The sequence below is a fragment of the Lineus longissimus genome, chromosome 7 (assembly GCF_910592395.1).
Source record: "Lineus longissimus chromosome 7, tnLinLong1.2, whole genome shotgun sequence".
Taxonomy (NCBI): Eukaryota; Metazoa; Nemertea; class Pilidiophora; order Heteronemertea; family Lineidae; genus Lineus; species Lineus longissimus.
The window spans coordinates 6,591,701-6,611,504 of NC_088314.1; the positions used below are offsets into that span (position 1 = coordinate 6,591,701).

Here is a 19,804-nt window from a genome sequence, read left to right on the forward strand (position 1 = left end):
GTTGTTCAGATTCTGATATTAAAATGTTACATCATCTTAACAAAAAGAGAATGTTGAAATAGCGCAAATTTGAAAGATAATTCGCTAGACACACCTCTTTTTTACCGCCGCCTGGATGAGGAAATTCTCCTAAAAATAACCGGTTGCAGACCTAATCCACCGGAAGGCATTGGCTGGTCTCTCAAGTTTTAAGGGCGGGAAGGAAAAGTTGGAGGGTGCTAGTTTGATCTTAGAGTAACCAGCCTACTAGGGTTTGATCGACTAATTAAGCCCCTCCCTCTTACATGTGAACTCATTTCTTACAATTATAAAAAATAATGTTAGCTTAACTCTTTTTTTTATTGCAAACGCATAACAAATACATCAAACTCTGGACTCTAATACTCTACTCTAATACTCTAACACGAAAAAACGTGATTGTTCTATTGTCACGCTGTATCCTGATTGCTTATATCACATAAAAACATGATTGTGTAAATTCACACAAAAACGTGATTGCCGAATCACATAAAAGCATATGATGTAGGAGTATCAAAAACCTATTCTCAGGATGAGGTAGTGGGTAGCACTTTTACTAGGGGGTGCCCGTAAATTCCAACAAAAACTGACCCAAATTTCCGACCATAAGAGCTAAAATTTGATTGCGCAAGAAAGGAAAATTCCTACCTGCGTCAGTTGACACAGTTGAGTCACGATTGCGTCACGAGCAATGCGTCATGGACGACGGAGATATAGGTCTGCAGCCTTTCATGCACTTACTTCACAGCAGTTATGGCGTCGGGTTTTAATCAGGGTGGTTTTGCTCCTGGGATGGGGAACGCTGTTCCTTCGTCCCTCGTTGAAATTTCTGTGGAGTGCAGGTAAAAATCAATAAAATATACTTTCCTCCTCATTGAAGCGTTAGTTTCCTGCCTTGTAAACCTGAAAATTACAAGCAAAAACGATTTGAAAACCCATTAATGTTGCTGTCAAAAATGGATGGCTTCTGTCATAATATTATACAGTACACACACACTATACACTAGGCTACATGATACATGTATGCAGTGTAGCCTATAGTTTGTACCTGGCCTGTAGTTCAGGATGGATATCACTATCAGATAAACGAGGACAATCATTTTGCCAATTACTGTAAATCTGTCAGGAGCGTGATGTCTGTACTAGGAAGAGAAATATTCCACTGCTCGAGATACCAGACTCAGTGTGTATAGTGCACTTTAATAGTCAGTGTGTGACAGCGCAACATTACATAGACCTCATATCATATCATCATATCATCGTAACTCGATTGGGTTTTTGCTGGAGGTTTCATCTGGTATGTAGACAGTAGGCCGACTACTAGTACTACATATGCCTGACTCCAATTAATAATATTCGATTGGATGCTGGTTTGGTTACTTGGCTCAGGTTAGAGGAAATAGGCCTACGGTAGAATAACAATCATCCATCAATGATAACGACAGTTGTTGCACCCCTATACTAGGATATTTGCTCGAGTCCACTACATTAATCATGATACGGTATGCTACTGACTGTCCACCTATGTCATGTGTGACAGATCTTTTACTTGCCCAGCCTAGACACTCAGCCGGTACAATACAAGGGACCATGGGCATGGCATTTAGTCTGACACTGACCGTGACAGGCCGTCAGATTTTATGAAGAACCAGGAACTTTACTGTAGTTCCTCTAAGTCTGAAGCAATGTCGGTTCATCCAGAAATACAATTCTGGGTTCTCTTCTGAATTGAACCAGTGGGCCCTATTGCATGGTGGTAGTCAGCAGTGTTGAATGAACACTATGAGTAATATGAGCTCTAACGAGGCTCCAAGATCAGTAGTATACTTAACTTCGATCAGATAAGTATTTTGTCTCATTATGTTATTTATCTTGCAGAAATCTTGTTGATATGGACGTGTTCTCAAAATCTGACCCAAGTAAGTCTCGTCTGAGCTCTTTTTAGAAAAACAACAATGTTGCCAGTTGTTTTGAGCAGAGAAAACCAAAATAGAATGCCTTGTCTTGTGTTGGGTACCGGTAATGGCATTTTCAAGATTCATTAACATTTTTGTGATAAAAATCCACATTTAAATAAAAAACATAACTTTTCAAGATTTTTAAAAGTACTTGTCAGGGACACTTTCCTTGATCAGAAAGAACGTTTTGATTGCAACATTTTTGTTTATTTCTAGTGGTTGTGCTGTTTACATGGGAGGTATCCGTGAGTTCCTGGAAAGAGGTAAGTGATTGAAAATTAAAATCATTACTGCAGTGACAATTTCTGCATCATTGTAAAGGGGAGTACCCTCCTTAAAAGTGTTTTTCTCTATGACCCTCATACCCTTTAGAAGACTTTCACCTCCCCTCGCGAAATCATGATTTTGTTGATTGTTTCGCAATGAGGACCACCCCTCTTAATGACATATTCCAACCAATGTTTTTCAATGAGCAGTTAGCCTTTTGCATCCACTGTACACTCATATTGCATAACAACAGATGACAATTCTGTAGTGCAATTGGATCTCCTATTTTAGATTTTGATCAAAAATTAAAGCATAACAAATCTCTGTTCAGAATTAAAAATGTCAACATTTGTAAGAATGTCCTAATTGTAATCCAGATCAGAATAAACTTGTCTTTTTTTTCAGTTTGGCAGGACAGAGATCATATGGGACAACCTAAACCCTGTCTTTATAAAGAAGTTTGTTATGGACTATTTCTTTGAGGAGTCACAGAAACTGAAATTTGAAGTGTAAGTAAGGGAATCAATTGAAGTTTGAAGTGTAAAGATAGAAATAAACTTGACGGGTGAAAGAAAGTGTGAAAGAAAAAAACAGCTTTAAATTTGAAGTGTAAGGAAAGACGTATGACTGAGTAAACAAATAATTTTATTTTTTTTAAATTAGGACACTAGATAGCCAGAAAGAAAACAACAATCGTGTCTGATGCTGCCAGTACTACAGTTGATATAAAGTGGCTAATAAGAATAATTCTGTGTACATCATACTGTAAATATATGATCAGCTCTTGTTTTAATTTTTAGTAACGGTGATCTTTATGATTTTCAGTTATGATGTGGATTCAAAAAGCCGGGATCTAAGAAATCATGTAAGTATTGGTCTAAAGAGTGGTCTTGACTAGATATAACCATGAAGGACTGCCAGCTTGTTAAATTCTTTTAGCTGAAGTATACCACAGTGTAGTGGGGCAGGAAGTGTTTTTGATTGGCTTGATGTGTATGCATTTCTCACCAAAAAAATATATTATGAAGTCAGATTTAGCCAGACTTGATTGATATTTTCCCAACAATGATTGATCAGCATGCTTTGTCTGTTTCAGGATTTTCTTGGCAGCACTGAATGTACTCTCGGTGAAATAGTCAGCAGTGCAAGACTCCAAAAAGCTCTAAAGTAAGTTTTGATCTTCAAGCTTGTCTTCATAATACTAATGTATGTGAAATGCTCTGTCGCAAAAATTGCTCTTTGGGTCGATGGCATACATTTAGCTTTAGTACATGGACATATTGTGCACAGAATCACCTTTAAAATGTACTTTTAGGTATAACACAAGTCAACCATTTGAGATGTTCATCCACACGTCAGAACCCAACTTTAAAATTGTTATTTTGAATTGATTTGAGAAAAACTTGGCTGAAGAGCAGTGGCTCAGTGTGGAAACCATTTATTGACACCACTTCATCTGCTATTTCACTCAACTTAAATACCTTTAAGCAGCTTGGAACCCATTTGGCAATATGGTATACTATCAGTTTCCATTTTTCCCCTTTTCCTCCATATGCAACAAGCACTTCTGACAGAGCAGGTTAATGTAGAGCTCGGTAGACGGTCATGACATCTGCCACGTTAGGGCTGCCATATACTTGCAGTTACATCGAAGATGGTGGCAACTAGATTGTTTTCTACAGTGAGGTATCATGACCACCTCCATCTTATGTCCTGTCTGTTTCACAGTTTAGTCTTTTCAACTCTTGTCTTAGATACATGTAAAATTGTAGGTGTCATTCCTGTCTTCAGGTCTTCCAAGCTATTTTTACTCTCCTTGTGCTTTGATCAGTATTTCTTTCTTTCCTGCAGCACAAGGAGAGAACAGCAAGGGTAGGCCTTTGTAACACCTTAAACACAACTTAAAGGCTTATCCTTATCCTAAATCCTATTCTTGCCTCTGTATTTTCATCTCTCTTATTCTTAAGCCAAGTGTTCAAATTGTTTCTTTGTCCTCTTCTCTGTGTTTTTCATGCATTTCTACAGGATCTTCTGAAGAGTTCAACACATAAGTAAACAAAAAATCATCTTGCATGAGAATCAATAGTGACTTATTGTAGTACAACACGAGTAAAAGATATTATGGTCCCTGACCGACCAAGGAGGAAGGATATGACCATGGCATATTGTTTATACAAAGTTACAATAAGTTTCAGTTTGTCTATTTACTTTACTATAATCATATCTACAGCTTTGAATCATAATTTGAAGGAAGACACTTGCTCAGCACTGTGGTGTTTTCAGTGTGGTGATCATTATTCCCCTGGACCATCCTCCTATGATTTGCAACTTTTCTTCCTTAAGAGCCCAGTTTACTTTCTTCTATTCTAACGTCGTAGGTGTATCTTTAAGGAAGTAAGATTGCACTTACTTAAGCTTCCTTTACACTTTGTGCATGATTACCAAGTCTAAATGCACCGTCCATAAGCACCTCCACCATTCTTTCTATCTTAGTGCCAAAGTAGGCCATGTTCCAAAAACGTCACTGAGGCTTTTTTGTATTTCAGAGGCCCAAAAGTGAACAGTGGAAGTATAATATGTAAGTATTTCTATTGTGATTAAGTCTCCATAAAATTCTTTAATTGTTTTATATCAAATAATTGTTATACTATACATGATATCAGATATCCATGGATATCTGATGATATATCTCTGGCTGATGCCAAACAGCTTTGGTTTTGTTCAGTGCAAAATAAAAAAAACCCAACATTCTGATTGTGAGTCCATGGTTTGTATTTGAGGTAAAGTAGTTTTAAAGTTCGATGGCTCTTTTCATGTGATTGTTCCTTCATCCCTTTCTGTTTCTCTGTGTTGATATCTAGAGTTAATAATAACTACCACTCCAAGCTGACCCATTATACCCTAAGCTTTTCACCCCCTGTTTAAACATGTTAGAACTAACCCTATATCAATTGCTCTGCTCGGATATCAATACCACGTACTGACAATGGATAACTACATAATAGTTAGACGCATAGCAACGTAAGCTTTTCACCTTTTAGAACTAACCCTTATTTCTTCAAAACTTTGACTCAAATGGAAGCCTATGTGCATGTGAAACTTACTCCCTGTCAGTCATTCATCGTTGTGAAATTGTCATGCATCCCAGTTGTGTAACAACCTCCTACAGCAGTGTTCTACATTCTTTTCTTTCTTCAAGTAGTTACCGCAGAAGAACTAAGTACGTGTAAGGTACGTCACTTGTTTATTATGCATCTGTTTTAACTATTCTTCTTAGCCCTAGCTTGGCCTTCTCGTTTAACTTTTTACCTTTTAACTGCAAGGTTTTCTCTCGCACAACTACAGGGTGATTCAATAAAATTGATACACTTTGAAAATTGACTGCAGTAGTTTACTTTGGGACACTTGGTAAATGTGGCACAGGGTTTCCATGAAGGCACCCACTGTGCAGGATTTGAGCTACACTCAGCGTGAAGAAATTAGACAGACATGCATTTCTCAATTTTTTTCTCAATGCCATTGGTGAAAATATTCCAACAACTTCTTCCATATACATTATTGTTGTGCATTTTGTGGGGTTTATGTCCCTTGGCCTGGTTTGTTTTCCTCATAAGATATAAGGTGCTTTTAACTTGCTGCTGCCTTAGTGATTGTTTCTGTCGTTAATCTGTCTACAAACCATACTGCGTAGTTGCGGTTAGCCGGATTGTGCCTATAATTAATATCAAGGAGAATAACTACTATCATAGTTAGTAGCATAGGCATAACTTAAACAGTTAAGATTTCTTGATCACCAAGTCTTTGATATCGCAAGAAGTCCTCTGTACTCCTAAAAAATGTTACAGAATTTTAGTGATACAAATCAATTCTCCATTATTTAGGAAGAGGTTACGATGCAGTTATGTGGACATAAACTTGACAAGAAAGATTTCTTTGGAAAATCGGATCCATTTTTGGTGTTCTTAAAATCAAATGAAGACGGAAGGTGAGAAATTTCTCATTTAGTCGCAAATCGTCATACGAGATCAGAATGTCATGCCACATTCTATCATTTCAACTAGCTTAGCCTCAACTGCAAAATCTCGCATGCTCCTCGGTTCCTCCAGAAAGGTTTCAGGATTAGGCTTGGGCATGTAAAGTGTTTTTATACTGAACATATCAAAATTGAACTTATATTTATTCATTCATTCACTTTATAAGCCTTTATGGTCGAAATTTCAGTTTCACTGCGGTCCACAAAACCGAGGTGATCAAAAATACACTGAATCCAACATGGCGGACATTTACCGAAAAGGTTCGAACGTTATGTAACGGAGATCACGACAGATCTATAAAGATAGAGTGCTACGACTGGAACCAGAGTGGGAGTCATGACCTTATAGGTGGTTTCATAACAAGTCTCCGCGAGCTTGAACGCGGACCAGGACCACAGAATAGTTATGAGGTATGTTAGAAATGTTGTCATTGATGACGTTAGTAGTTTACTTGTCATCAGTGTAACTGTGCATACGGCAAGTGAAGTTGGGTGATGTCATCCATAATGTATCTACACGTGGCTCATTTTGTTGGCTATTTCTTGTCAGCGGATAAAAGGTCACACATTTTTGCCTGAAATGGATGTCCAAATGATACTACTGCATGGCCACTGCCCCTCCAGGCGTCTCTCAGATTTGAGATGAACAGTGCCAATGGTGTTCCCCCCGAGAGAGCCATTGCCTCCTTCCTCCAAGACCAAAACGTTAGATACGGCCCTGATGACCATGAATTTCCTTTTCAGTTGATACATCCAGAGAAGAAGGCAAAGAAGAAAAAATACAAACATTCAGGAACTGTGAGTAATGCCATTAAAGTTAAAACTTTGGTTTTATAATCAGATATCAACTGCAGTAGACATTTAGAATTGACTTCACAACTTAAAACTCCGATGAGCTGCTCAATAAGTACTACAGCTTGAGCATACCTAAGTTCGGCTTGCCTGGAGTCTCTCACCTGCTGTGAAGTTCCAACCAAGGACCTCTTGGCCGCTGCCCAGACTCGGAACCACAAGTCCACAGCGGCTCCTGTGTTCTCAGAATAGTGATCTAGAATTGACATGTTATTGCAAATTAGAATTTTCTCTGTTTGATAAAACTAGCTAACGGTCAGTAATAAGAAGAAGGAGTCTAGCATTTCCTGACGGTCTACTTACTTTGCAAGATCTTTTTTAGAATCCGTATAACCTAGTTATAAAAATCATAGAAATATCAGAAAGTATGTTTAATTACATGCATCAAATTTTAAATGTTTACTCTGAAAAGAATTTTCCACACTTTATTTGTTTTGCTTTCCAGATTGAACTTCTCTCAGCTAAAGTGGTGGCAGTACCGACATTTTTAGACTATATCAAAGGGGGGTGAGTGCAGTACATACAATGTACTACTTACTCTATCAAATATTTTCTTTTACCGCTATAATAAAGTCCTGAAAATTTTCTGACCTTCGTTTGCGTTTTCGCAATCACAGCTGCTAATCATTAGTTTGATCCATGTTTAACTGATTTACATGATATTGCATTCCACTTTCAGAACGCAGATCCATTGTACCATTTCTATCGACTTCACGGCATCAAATGGTAATCCACAGTCACCAACCTCTCTACACTACATGAGTCCCTACCAGCCAAACCAGTATGCTCGGGCTCTCAGAGCTGTGGGCGAAATTATTCAAGATTATGACAGGTAATAACCCTCTTTTTCTGTGTTTCCTGAGGATTTTTTGTGAGCCACTTCGGTATGGCGTTGATGTTGGTCTATGGCCACACAACTCGGGCTTCAGTCTTGGAGGAGTCTATCTGAAGCGACTCTATATTTGTCACCAGTACTTCTGCTTGCCCTGTCACCGGCACATGAACAAAGGAAGTTATTTTTTTTGAAGTCACATTTTAGAGATGTTGCAATGAAAGCTTTAAAAGTGACATACCCAAAATCAAAAACAGTGTGAAGGTGTCTTCTAACTAGGAGCGGTTAACACTGATGCTGTTGATGAAAAGAAATATCGGTACCAGACGTCTTCCTTCAGTTATAAACATTTCCGTACATTTCAGTACAAAGATGTTCCCAGCCCTTGGATTTGGAGCACGCCTTCCCCCTGACGGGAAAGTCTCTCATGAGTTTTTCTTGGTAAGTAAACTATCTTATTCATATCAAAATCACTTCTGAAGTTTTCTCTCTAGAGTGCAATATCAGTAAAATATGTGTAAGTTCTTAGGTAGCACTTCATACTGAGTAACAGTCTCATTTCTCGGATTTTCACAAAGAAATTAATTAATTGATAATTTGTCAATTTTCAGAATGGCAACCCAAATAACCCCTACTGCCAAGGTATAGAAGGTGTGCTCCAAGCCTACAACCAGGCACTCCGGACTGTACAACTCTACGGGCCAACAAACTTTGCTCCTACAATAAATCATGTGGCTAGGTAAGAAACTCCTTTCACTGAGTCTTTTTGCAAATCATTACAAGATTGTGTCAAATGGAATTCCTGATTTTGGTTTTTGCCCAACAAAGAATCGAAATAGCATTGAATGATTTCGATAATGTGACTCAATCCTGGTTCCTGAGCACTGTGACCTTCTGTTGCAGTTGATGGATTATTGGACATGTTGAAGTAAAAAGAAAAATAACTTTGATGGGTTCCCATAACATTTCTTTTATTTCAGATTTGCTGCAGCTAACAAGTCTGGCTCCGATTACTACATCTTACTGATCATCACTGATGGTGTTATTACAGACATGCCACAGACAAAGGAAGCAATTGTGAATGTAGGTTGACTAACACATCCTCATTTTCAACTACTACAGTATTTGGACCTCCCTAGCATTCTTTATTTTATGGTACATCCCAGCACTAACTTTTACTCAAGATTTTGATAGCAAATTCTATCCTATTTTCAGGCGTCTATGTTACCGTTGTCAATCATCATTGTTGGAGTAGGTGATGCCGAATTTGATGGTAAGTTGCATTCTTAGATTGATTCCGCTATGTTCCTGATTTGATATCTAAAGAAAAGAGTGTAAAATGAGAAATTTTGTCAGAATGAACAGATGTCACCTTCAATCAGTCATCTTCTTTCTATTTGACCTCTGCTTTCATTGTTCAATATCTTGACTATGGTATCTTTAATCTTTCTATACCATTCTCTAGAGTTACTTATTGTGTCTTTTCAGCTATGGATGAATTAGATGGAGATGAGGTTCGGCTTAGCTCTAGAGGCAGAGTTGCTGCAAGGGACATTGTACAGGTGAATAACAATTCTTAGCTCAAAAGCTGCCTGTAGATGAGGGATTGGTGTACTGATAGTTTTGATGTATTGTGAGAAGGGACAGACCCCTATCGGCCTCTACATGTAACTCAATCTGACCTACTGGCTCGTGTCTGTTGTCTCCCTCTAAGGATGATCTCATTTGCCTCAAAGGTGTTCTCTTCTACGCTGACCCTTTAGGCAAAAGTTCTCTTATCCACACTTTCTAACAAAAGGCCTAAGGACCAAGTGACACATAGTAAAAGCATTTACTAGTCTTTATGAATATTAGCCAGTCCGCAAAACTCGTTAGCCAATATTTAAAAAAATTTCTTTTCATTCAAATTTTCTTATGACTCCATTATCTTTCAGTTCGTGCCCTTCAGGGAGTTTCTCGGCAATAACACCTTGGCAGTGAGCCAAGCGAGATTAGCAAAGGAAGTCTTAGCCGAAGTTCCTGACCAAGTGATATCTTACATGAGAGCCAACAATATTAAACCACGACCGCCACTTGAAAGACAAGCAACGTTCGCGACGGCTCCGGTTTCATAGAGATGATCAGTCCTTGAGAAAGTTTGAAATCGTTGCAAGGAAATATACTTTTCGGATCTTACTTCTCCTGATAGCAGCGAGAGAATTTGCCAACTAGAATTCACCATTTGCTATCATTACATCTATGATGGTCCCTCATAGAATCTATTATGGGATTCAGATACGATGTAAAATGTGGTTTGTGATAATTATCATACACTGTCGATTCTACCATTGGCCCATCAATGATTCTGTGACAGGAAACTGTGTAGCGGACCATGGTCCTTCCTGTTCACTCGAGAATTGAAAATAAAGCACTTCTGTTGGAAATGTATATTTTAAAGTGCCTTCGCTGCTGACGAAATATACACCCTTGTTCTCTTTCACATTGGGCAGTAAGCCCGCTGTAGAAAATTTATCTTCTTAATGTCTGTCCATTTATTCAAAAAATATATTATATTGTGATTTTACATGTGTTACGTATATTTAGAGAATAGGTGGTGGGTATACGGAACTCCTAATCATGTTCATGGCTCATTGTTGTCAGTGTTTGATCCTAAAGGCTTTTCAGAAGTAAAAGTGCATGTCCTTTTGGGCCACATTATTTTGCATCAAGCAGTTATTCCTCACATGGCCCAAGATTTGGGTAAGCAACCCGACTTTTGAAATAAAATCGTTGGGAAATGTGTAGCAATTGCATTTGATAAAATGGATGTTTTAGTGCTGATGGATTTGAAGTATGTTATTGTACATATTAATCATGGACTTCAACAATATGTATATGTATAATTCACACGTAGATGGTTCGCCCATGATAATAGCATGCTTCCAGTGAAGATTTCATCGTCCCGAAAGTGTCTTCGTATAGAAATGCGTGCAGTTTTGATAAATATGTAATAAGCCCATTAATAATCCAAAAGCCCAATAATCAATTCCTGTGTGATATCTTGTATACCCAAAATTACCTTATCCTGTTCCCAGATTGATGATCTTTTGCATCCTTTGTTTATAAACCCCGCATTGTCCATCATTCCCTACCTTTTTCCTTCTCTGTTTGAGATTATTTTTAAAACATGAAATGTAGAGCTGCTAATATAAGATATGCTTCATAGTTTATATGTCTACATTCAGTGTACTTCAGATAGTGCAGATTCTCCCCTCTTTTATTATACACCAGTAGCTACTCTTATCTATCATGTGTTTGTACATTTTATTTTATAAATAAATAACATTTACTAAAGACAGTTGCTTGTCATTATTCACACGTGATTCTCATAGCGTAATGGTTAAGGCACTTGCCTTCCATTCGATGGTGCCAGCAGGATCACAGGTTGGACCCATCACGGGCACTACAATTGGCCTGAAGAAGTGGTGGTTGTGAAATGAGATATGACCTGGCTGGGCCAGCACATATGCCTAACCCGGAAAGGCCAGAATGAAACAAAATCCGGCATGGCACAGCAGGCTCTGGTATATGTCTGGTGGCTTAGGATGTGAGCGGCTTCCATGAACTAGACAGGGAGGAATGTTGTATTTAACTGGCGACTGGTGGGCCCTCACATCGAACATCTTGACTTCTGGGGTATTGGTTTTTGCACTCGCACTGGTCTTCGCAAGATACAGGTTTGAACCTCACCACACACTACAATTGGTGGACTGATGTCGGGAACAACATTGCTCTTAACTGAGTGAGTACGCTTTTGAAGTCCATGACATCTGTGAAGCTGGGTGACCACACATATTCTTTCTTCCGTCTTGACAATCCCCAGGTCTTTAAGTCATAAGGTTCCCACTGTTAATCTGGCAATACATGTTGTCCATGGTGTGTACGTTGTTTGCCACAGGGTGGTGCAAGATTCTATGCAAGTCCTAACAGTGATGACCATGGAAACAAGAAGTAAAACAGTATTTAGCACAGTATTATAGTGATTTATTTCATATACATGTATATATACATGAACACAATGCTCATAATCATGAGCAGACATTGAAATTGTTTTTGCCATGAAACGGTAGCACAGTAACCATGGAATGAGTTCTCCTTGGTGAGGAAAGTGTCTTATTAGAACAAAATGACACCCGTCTGTACAAGTCTGGGAGCAGTGTTACTATAACTTCCATCTACAATATTTTATTTAAAAGACATTCATCATCAAATATTTTACAAATTCTTGCTCCAAAAAAGGAATTCAAGTAAAGATTAGACATATCTGTCCTACTGAAAATTCCCAGCAGTAGTACCTTCCCTCTCTTACACATCGGCTGTGACATTACCACATAAATCTCTGCCATTCAGGCGAGTTGCCCCACTTGAATGGCTTTTCTATAAAGTAGTAAATTGTCAGTCCATTTATTACACCATACAAACAAATCTCTAGAATAATTTGAAAGTGAGATGAAATGTGCATGTTTAGACGGAAGAACAAATATGGCAAGATGAAGTAGCGAAATTCCAACAGTTTTTGTGGCACAGTTGCCATTATAACACAAATGAAAAACAACAATTTCCAGAGGGAATCTTTCCGCTTCAAAGCATCAAAGATTCCCCAGGAGGCAAAGAAATAACCAGGTATAAGAGCGTATTTCACCAATTTGTGTCTGCGGAAAACCTTCGCCCAGACGTAGAATGTGTAGTGGCGGTTATCTGCTAATAGGTAGCGGTGGGCGTAGGTGAATTTCCAAATGCAACCTGTCATGATGGCACAGATTAAAATAGTCATGATTGGATGCCTCCAAAGATATTTCAGAAAGTTCCAGATCTTTTCAGGGGTGATCAGATGCATGAAAGACATTCCTAGTGTAAATGCAAAAAAGTAGAACAGTTGTGGTGCATGGAAGCATGCTTCATGAGATGTCCGATCCCCAACAACAATGCCGTCATTCCAAATAATGAAGACTCCAAAACACACCCCAGTCAGAATATAGGGTAAGCAGTTTGAAAGTACTCGTCCTATTAGGACTGGTAAGTGTCTAAAATATGGCAAGTCCTGGATTAAGGTCTGTAACACTACACGTACGAATTTCCAGCCATGAAATTCTTTCTCCGTAAGCTCCTTTTTCTCCGGTTTGATGTGATCAATGATGATTCTTACAACTTCCTCTCCTGCTACAAATATGACCCAAATCAAGTTCGTCTGCCGGAAACAAATTGCGACCATTCCAATCAGAGCGGCGAAATTGTGTCTTCGATGTAGGCTCAATGCGTACATTAGAAGTACAAAGAACGTTGATCCTCCTTCCGTGTAGAAGAGGAAAGTGTAGAAATAGAGCAGAGGGAAGACGGCAAGAGCAGACGCTGTCAGGAGAGACCGTGGTGGATCATAATCCTGTAAGAAACAACACATATTAGCATCAAGACTTAGCACTGAGACAAGAATAGTTCAAATTGATTTAGGTGCTGAAAATTGATGATTTTAGAATGATATCACTTCCTGAATGCTACTGTGGCTCAATATCAGACAGTTGAATATAATTGACATTTGATTAGATTTTCCTGAGGAATAAAGTTCAACTTCATTGATTGAAAAACTTTAGAAGGTCAAAAGGCTGCAATTGTCTCTGAAATTCTGCTACATGAAACCCACAGGGATCCAAAGTTTCTTTGGGAAATAGCAGAATTAGGGCAACCCATGATTGTTACGTTATGAGTGGGGAATGCTATTGTCATTTACTCTCTTAAGTCTTATGGCTGATTTCGAGCAATGAGTCACGAGCCACCTTTGCAGAATACCAACCTCTTTCTTGTGGTGAATTGACCACATCAAGAACAGCAGAAGGAAGAAATTGGCCACAGTGAATCCAACACTGATACAGCGCAGCCAGAATGTTATACAGACTTCTTCCATGGGATGATGAGAAATAATGGTTGCCGCCTTCATGATTCCTGCAGAGATGACATACAGGCCTGGTAATGTTGTTATCATGGGGTCCCACTGAAATGTAGAGCAACAGCAAAATGAGAACAAAATCGGGATAAGCCAGGTGCACCTTATGACTGTTCCGGTCTTTTCAGAAATTTACTAATACAATGCAAAATGACACCGCAGTCGAAGACAGCGCAGAAACATTGTGACGGAGACAACGCGTTAAAGACAAAGTTGCTTGAGGATTTTAGCACTGCATATGGGAGAAAATCTGGTTCACTCTTTACACTAACACTGTCACTGGTTTGTGGTAAGATAGAAGGGCGTCTTGATTTATTAAAGAAGCAGCCAGGTTCACTCTAGGAGCCAGACTAGAGATGAGGCATGCGAGGACAGAGCCAGAGGAGGGGCAGCAGCCTATGTCCCATGAGCTAGGCCGCAGGGGCCGGGAGCGAACTCATTTAACTTTGTCCCCAGTTCACTGGAAGCAGATACCCGTTGTATCTTACATGTAAATGAGTGAATGATTCAACAAATCTAAAAGATACAGACTATTTACATATTCACATTGTTGAAGCAAATGGTGGTGGCACAATGGCAGAGAGCCGGTCTCATAACCGGAAGGTCGTGGGTTCGATTCCCGGCTGAGTCGCCACTTAGAAACTTCCTACTGGTCGAGTTCAATCGAGCGCTCAGTAGCTGCTCATTGAAACCCCAGATTGATTTCTGTGGAGACCGGGATGATAATAATGTAGTCCCAAAAGCGCATTGAGCAGGGAACCTGGAAATGCGCTATATAAGAACTCATGTATTATTATATATATATTATTATTATATTTAGTTCCACACTTTTACAACAGACGGCGCATGGACAAAATTTGTGTTCGTGGCAACTTTTACCTCTTGAAAAAAGCCATGGCAGTACTTTTGCGTTTGTCTAACATGGAAATACTCATCCATGTATGGCTCTTGTTGTGTGTTTTGTATCTTGAGCAAGAGGCAGCCCGATAAACCGAACAAAAGACCAGCTATTTCGACAGTAGCCAGTGTTGTTTGCGAAAATGCCACCATCTTGGAAGTGGACCCGGTTGCTATCGCTGGACACAGGCACGTGAAAATAAGAGAGGACGGGTGTTAGACCAACATTATTTTGTTTCTAGCAAATGTACAGCGGAGCGATCGGAGCCTATTTCAATGGGCTGACGCAGATTTTGGATTCTAAATCCAGCTTTTACCAACAACTCTACTAAAAAATTGTTGAGGATCGAGCCATTATTTGATGATGATGATTTGGTATTTTTGGGCCATTACGTAGCCATTACATCATTGCCACACGTCATTGCCATCACGTGACCCCACGCCCCTTGCGCGCGCAGGTCCATGTGGTTGCAGGCGACTGAAATTTCGCAAACTTCAGTGATCCCGTGATCATTTTTTGTCCTCTACGACAGCTTTTGTCAGGTAAATAACATATATTTTATATCCGATATCTTATTTAAGATCTCGTGATCATATTGGATCCCATCATTTCTGATTTTAGCCAACATGTTAACTACTTTTTGTCGGAGAAGTTACCGCAATGCTTTGTGCTAAATTGTTGCAATGCGCAAAATTGCTTCGGCGCTGCTCGAGGAAAAAATCAGTTGTGAAAAACGAATCAAATCCTTGATCATCCTTGTGAATAAGAATCAATGATACCCATTTTTAGGTTCTAGGTGAAATTCTACATCTAAAGAAATGAATTTTGTGAAAAATTTTGGTGCGATGGGAAGGGATTTTGAAAACAACTGTGATCGTCGCCCGATACTGGTCCGGATGGACGCCGAGCTCTTTGATCATGTTATGCACATTGTTCCACGCAATGCACGGCGGACGGGCATGATGCATGGCATGATGATGTCTATTGATGATTTCATTGACATTTTCAATCAAATGTACTCTGTTTGACAACTCGAAACTTAAAAATTACTGGTTATGTGTCGATGTAACTCTAACTGTTATTTGAAACTAATGGTTGTAAAACTTGTTTGTAGAGTGACGAAATTTTTATGGTGGGTGTATCTTTATCTAATTAAGGTTAAATGACATGTCACCCGGGTTTTTGATTTGACCTACTTTTCAAGGTCACAGAGGTCAAAGTTCACTAAATCACCGATAGGTGACATGTTTTGTTTCTATTTGAGCTAGGAGGTTCTAAACTTGTGAGGACATATATCAAAGGACCCTCTATTCTACCACAAAAATTCGTCTCGCTCGGACTTCAAATATAGCCGCCAGGCGGCCATCTTAAATGATTACATAAAATGGATGTGATTGTATATCTATGTACTCTCTACAACATCCCTGATTTTCGGTCAAATCCATCGACCGATATGGCCGCAAGGCAGCCATCTTGAAAATTAAACAAAGTCCTATTACTCCGAAACTAATGATCGGATTGCAACCAAACTTCATGTGATTATGTATCTATGTACTCTTATCAATATTCCTTTTCAGTCAAATCCAGAGACAGGATGACATTGACACAACCTCAAAGCAGATCCAGTGTTTAGTTCTCAACTGTTTATCTGAGACAGGACCTTATCACAACCTCAAAGCAGATCCAGTATTCATGTCTCAATTGTTTCTCTCTGAGACAGGACATTGTCACAACCTCGGAGCAGATCCAGTGTTCAGTTCTGCAACTGTTTCTCTCTGAGACAGAACTTCGGAGTAGATCTAGTACTCAGACAGTAGTCCCAACCACGTTGCATATTGATTCTAACCCCTACTATCCCATTCCAGGACCACAGTTCAACCATCACTCATATGGTCCTACAGATGAAACTGAAAGCTCCCACTGCCCATGAGAATACGCAAGAGAAAGGCAACCGCTTGATGTTTTATGCCAAGCACATATATTCAGCAACCTGGGTGATAATTTTCTGCAGTAAGTATTGAAATGGAAAGACATAAAAAGTCATCCTTATGATTACTGACTTGCACGGAGAGAGATTTTGGTCTCGTGAGGACAAAGTCACAATCGGATTGCTAGGAAAAATACCATTTAAGTTGAAATGGTGGCCCTTTAGTTTTGATGGTACATTTATAAAAATGTCATGGTTTACGGTATAGGGTTGCATGATAATTCTTATTTGTAAGATTATACAGAATAAAACAAAACCTGTAAACCGCATTCTCCATTTTGTGGCATAACCACTTCAGGATAGGAGCTACTGAGCAATTCAATTGTTTTGACTTAAGTAGTGCTCCATTCCTGTTCCGGTTTATGCATTAGCGTCGGTGTTAGTTGAAAGTAGTACTAGTTTTTTTTCAGCCCTGAGGTTCTATTACCACAAGCTATACTGAATTGGGATCTTGTTGCAGTAGTACAACTGCATATTCCCATATTAAAGCTTATGAAGGGCCACGTACATGGACGGTACATGTATATATTGACTGGAAGATGGCACAACCAGTTACAATAGTGTCTTTTGCACAAGCTGAACTATGTTGGGATCTTGTTGCAGTAGTACAACCGCATATTCCCACACAAAAACTTATGAAGGACCATGTGCATGGTATATATTGACTGGAAGACGGCACAACGAGCGTCTTTTGCACAAGCTGAACTATGTTGGGATCTCTTTGCAGAAGTACAACTGCATATTCCCATATTAAAACTTGTGATGGGCCATGTACATGGTATATATATACACCAGAAGACGGCACAATCAGTCCCATTGGTACCTTTTGTCACAAGCTTAACTGAATTGGTATCCTGTTGCAGAGCAAATGCAAATCCCTGGCTGGTGTCCCAGCAAAATAACCCATTAGCACCGAAGTGTGATTGGCAAGGTCAACTGTCATGACTTGCAAGAAGAGCTTGGCTGACACCACAGGGGCCAGGGGTACCATTACATTTTTCGACCTCTTGCCTTCAAAGGCAACTGTACGGCGACAGATGTCGTGTCCAAAGACAGTGTTTAGCCAAAACATTCGGCGAAGACAGAATGAGTCATCAAGCCATCGTCTGCTACCGGAGGAAGATGTTCTCAAATTTCGCTGATACGTTTTATCCGTATAGGGCGGATTTAATGTACTTATGAATTGACAAATACGTTTTTCAATACGTTTTTTGGTGGACTAAGATCGCCAACAACTAAGTCAGTGCGCGCTATGTCTCAGTTACCAGGACGTCCACAGCCAACATGGTTTTTTCAGTCATTATACCCTCTCGAAATGTTCCATCAATATTGAAGAATATCGAATTGTGGTCGTGATTATCAGTGTTGACAGTCTCGGACAATGCTCGAACCCGCACGCATTGATTGTGGATTGGTGGGCAATGTTCCTTTTTCCATGTTTTCCGGCGAGTGCTTCACAAGCGAATCGGAGCCTATTTGCATCATCTCGACCCTCACTGATGGACACTGCTCAGCTTCCAGACAACGCGCGTCAATTACACGGAGGCAAAAGCGCTGGAAATTCGCCAGACACTGTCATGAGTAGGCCTATGTTTTGAACGGGCTACGCATATTAACATGGAGAGTCACGACGCCGGTTTCAATAACGATTTTACAGTAATAATACCAGCATGTAGTCTTGCTAGTCTTGCTCTAACCCCACTTACCCACCAATCCACCGCCAAAAAAATAATTCCCACCGCCATGTTAAAAATAATAATTCCCACCACCGCCAAGGAAAATAATATCCACCGCGGTGGAAATAATATCCACCGCGGTGGAAATAATATCCACCGCGGTGAGAAATGTTTACAACCACGATTGTGGCTGGACTAGTATCAGGTCAAGGAGAGTAACAACATAAGAAAGATCGGAGCGGGAGCTAATTCGTTATTGACACCGGGTGGATATTATTTCCCACCGCGGTGGATATTAATTTCCACCGCGGTGGATATTATTTTCCTTGGCGGTGGTGGGAATTATTATTTTTAACATGGCAGTGGGAATTATTTTTTCGGCGGTGAGAAATAAATCCGACGGCGGTTGTAATTCGAGAGAAAAAAAACGCATTGTAAAAAGAAAAATATTCTAATATATTGAAAATAAACGCATGCCCTCTATGGGCCACCGTAGGGCCAAATGTCCAATTTACATGCACCCGCTGAAATTGTCACAGCGTCCAGGTCGAGTGAGACAGGCTTGGCAACGATGATCACCATTGACGACGCTTGGAGAATGGCCACACACAGGCACGTGAAAATAACAGCTCAATAGCCCCCTTCCCGCACTAGACTATCACGTAAAATAATAGCCATAAAGAAGTCTAGCCTTGCATGTAGGCCCGCCCCCGCGTCTCATCAAGGATAGAAAAGTCAGAGAAGAAAGGCTATTTATTATTATTTATTATTAAACCTCCATATGCATGAAGAACACATAGTACATAAAATTACGGTAATAAATAGGATGCCTGAACACATACATAAAATCACAGTATCATATACAATGTACACAGTTAATGCCTGAGCATTAACTTGACCAAGCGATGGGAGGGGGAGTCCCTGACCCCGTAGCCCTCGTCCCGCAGGAGACAGCGCAGACTGTCAACGGCACCATCCTCCGCGCGGCGAGGGGCCAAAGAGTGAGGGACAGCCTCTCCCATCATCAGCTTTAATGGGTTAAAACCACATGAAAGAGTTTTTGATAAAAGTGTGCCCTTTACGGAATCCATACCTTCCGATAAAAACTTAGCAAATGAAATTACATTTGCTATAGAGATGAGGCTATAACCAAGCTAGTGCGAGTTGCTACCGAAAAACTGGCGGGACAAAACCGAAAACTATTGTTCGGTGGTCACTCTCTCTGATCCTGATTTAGTCTCCCAAGTATATTAATCGCACTATTGTTATTATTTACACCAATGACCCTCAATAAGGTCATAGCCTG

At 39.7% G+C, this 19,804-nt stretch overlaps 2 protein-coding genes across 5 annotated transcripts; one reads left to right on the plus strand and one right to left on the minus strand.

The window, feature by feature from the left end:
• The first annotated feature begins 772 nt into the window (after window positions 1-772).
• On the plus strand, window positions 773-11,293 carry LOC135490770 (copine-8-like). Of its 4 annotated transcripts, none has more exons than XM_064776239.1 (20): window positions 773-860; window positions 1,897-1,937; window positions 2,193-2,239; window positions 2,649-2,752; window positions 3,069-3,108; window positions 3,340-3,410; window positions 4,095-4,115; window positions 4,790-4,821; window positions 5,443-5,474; window positions 6,125-6,228; window positions 6,465-6,687; window positions 7,021-7,074; window positions 7,574-7,635; window positions 7,808-7,960; window positions 8,326-8,401; window positions 8,572-8,699; window positions 8,941-9,043; window positions 9,176-9,233; window positions 9,449-9,522; window positions 9,895-11,293. In XM_064776239.1, exons 1-20 carry the CDS (start codon window positions 811-813, stop codon window positions 10,072-10,074), a joined length of 1,653 nt encoding a protein of 550 aa, XP_064632309.1. In that variant the 5' UTR covers window positions 773-810; the 3' UTR covers window positions 10,075-11,293. The 4 variants fall into 4 exon arrangements, with proteins under 4 accessions (XP_064632309.1, XP_064632311.1, XP_064632312.1 ...); XM_064776241.1 differs by having other exon boundaries at window positions 5,446-5,474; XM_064776242.1 differs by lacking the exon at window positions 4,095-4,115.
• Window positions 11,294-11,996: 703 nt separating this feature from the next.
• LOC135490648 (putative Dol-P-Glc:Glc(2)Man(9)GlcNAc(2)-PP-Dol alpha-1,2-glucosyltransferase) lies at window positions 11,997-14,993 on the minus strand. The gene is made up of 3 exons (XM_064775949.1): window positions 14,817-14,993; window positions 13,788-13,985; window positions 11,997-13,379 (listed from the first exon to the last, which is right to left on the minus strand). The coding sequence occupies exons 1-3, from the start codon at window positions 14,985-14,987 to the stop codon at window positions 12,324-12,326; spliced, it is 1,425 nt and encodes a 474-aa protein (XP_064632019.1). The 5' UTR covers window positions 14,988-14,993; the 3' UTR covers window positions 11,997-12,323.
• Window positions 14,994-19,804: the final 4,811 nt, after the last annotated feature.

Excerpts from the sequence above, each read along its gene's own strand:
- LOC135490770 (XM_064776239.1), top strand. The coding sequence starts at position 811 with ATGGGGAACGCTGTTCCTTCGTCCCTCGTTGAAATTTCTGTGGAGTGC. Across the intron at positions 1,938-2,192 it reads GTTCTCAAAATCTGACCCAA|TGGTTGTGCTGTTTACATGG; the intron begins GTAAGTCTCGTC and ends GTTTATTTCTAG. Across the intron at positions 9,523-9,894 it reads CTGCAAGGGACATTGTACAG|TTCGTGCCCTTCAGGGAGTT; the intron begins GTGAATAACAAT and ends ATTATCTTTCAG.
- LOC135490648 (XM_064775949.1), bottom strand. The coding sequence starts at position 14,987 with ATGGTGGCATTTTCGCAAACAACACTGGCTACTGTCGAAATAGCTGGT. Across the intron at positions 13,986-14,816 it reads GCCATGGCTTTTTTCAAGAG|TGGGACCCCATGATAACAAC; the intron begins GTAAAAGTTGCC and ends TCTACATTTCAG. Across the intron at positions 13,380-13,787 it reads CAATTCACCACAAGAAAGAG|GATTATGATCCACCACGGTC; the intron begins GTTGGTATTCTG and ends TGTTTCTTACAG.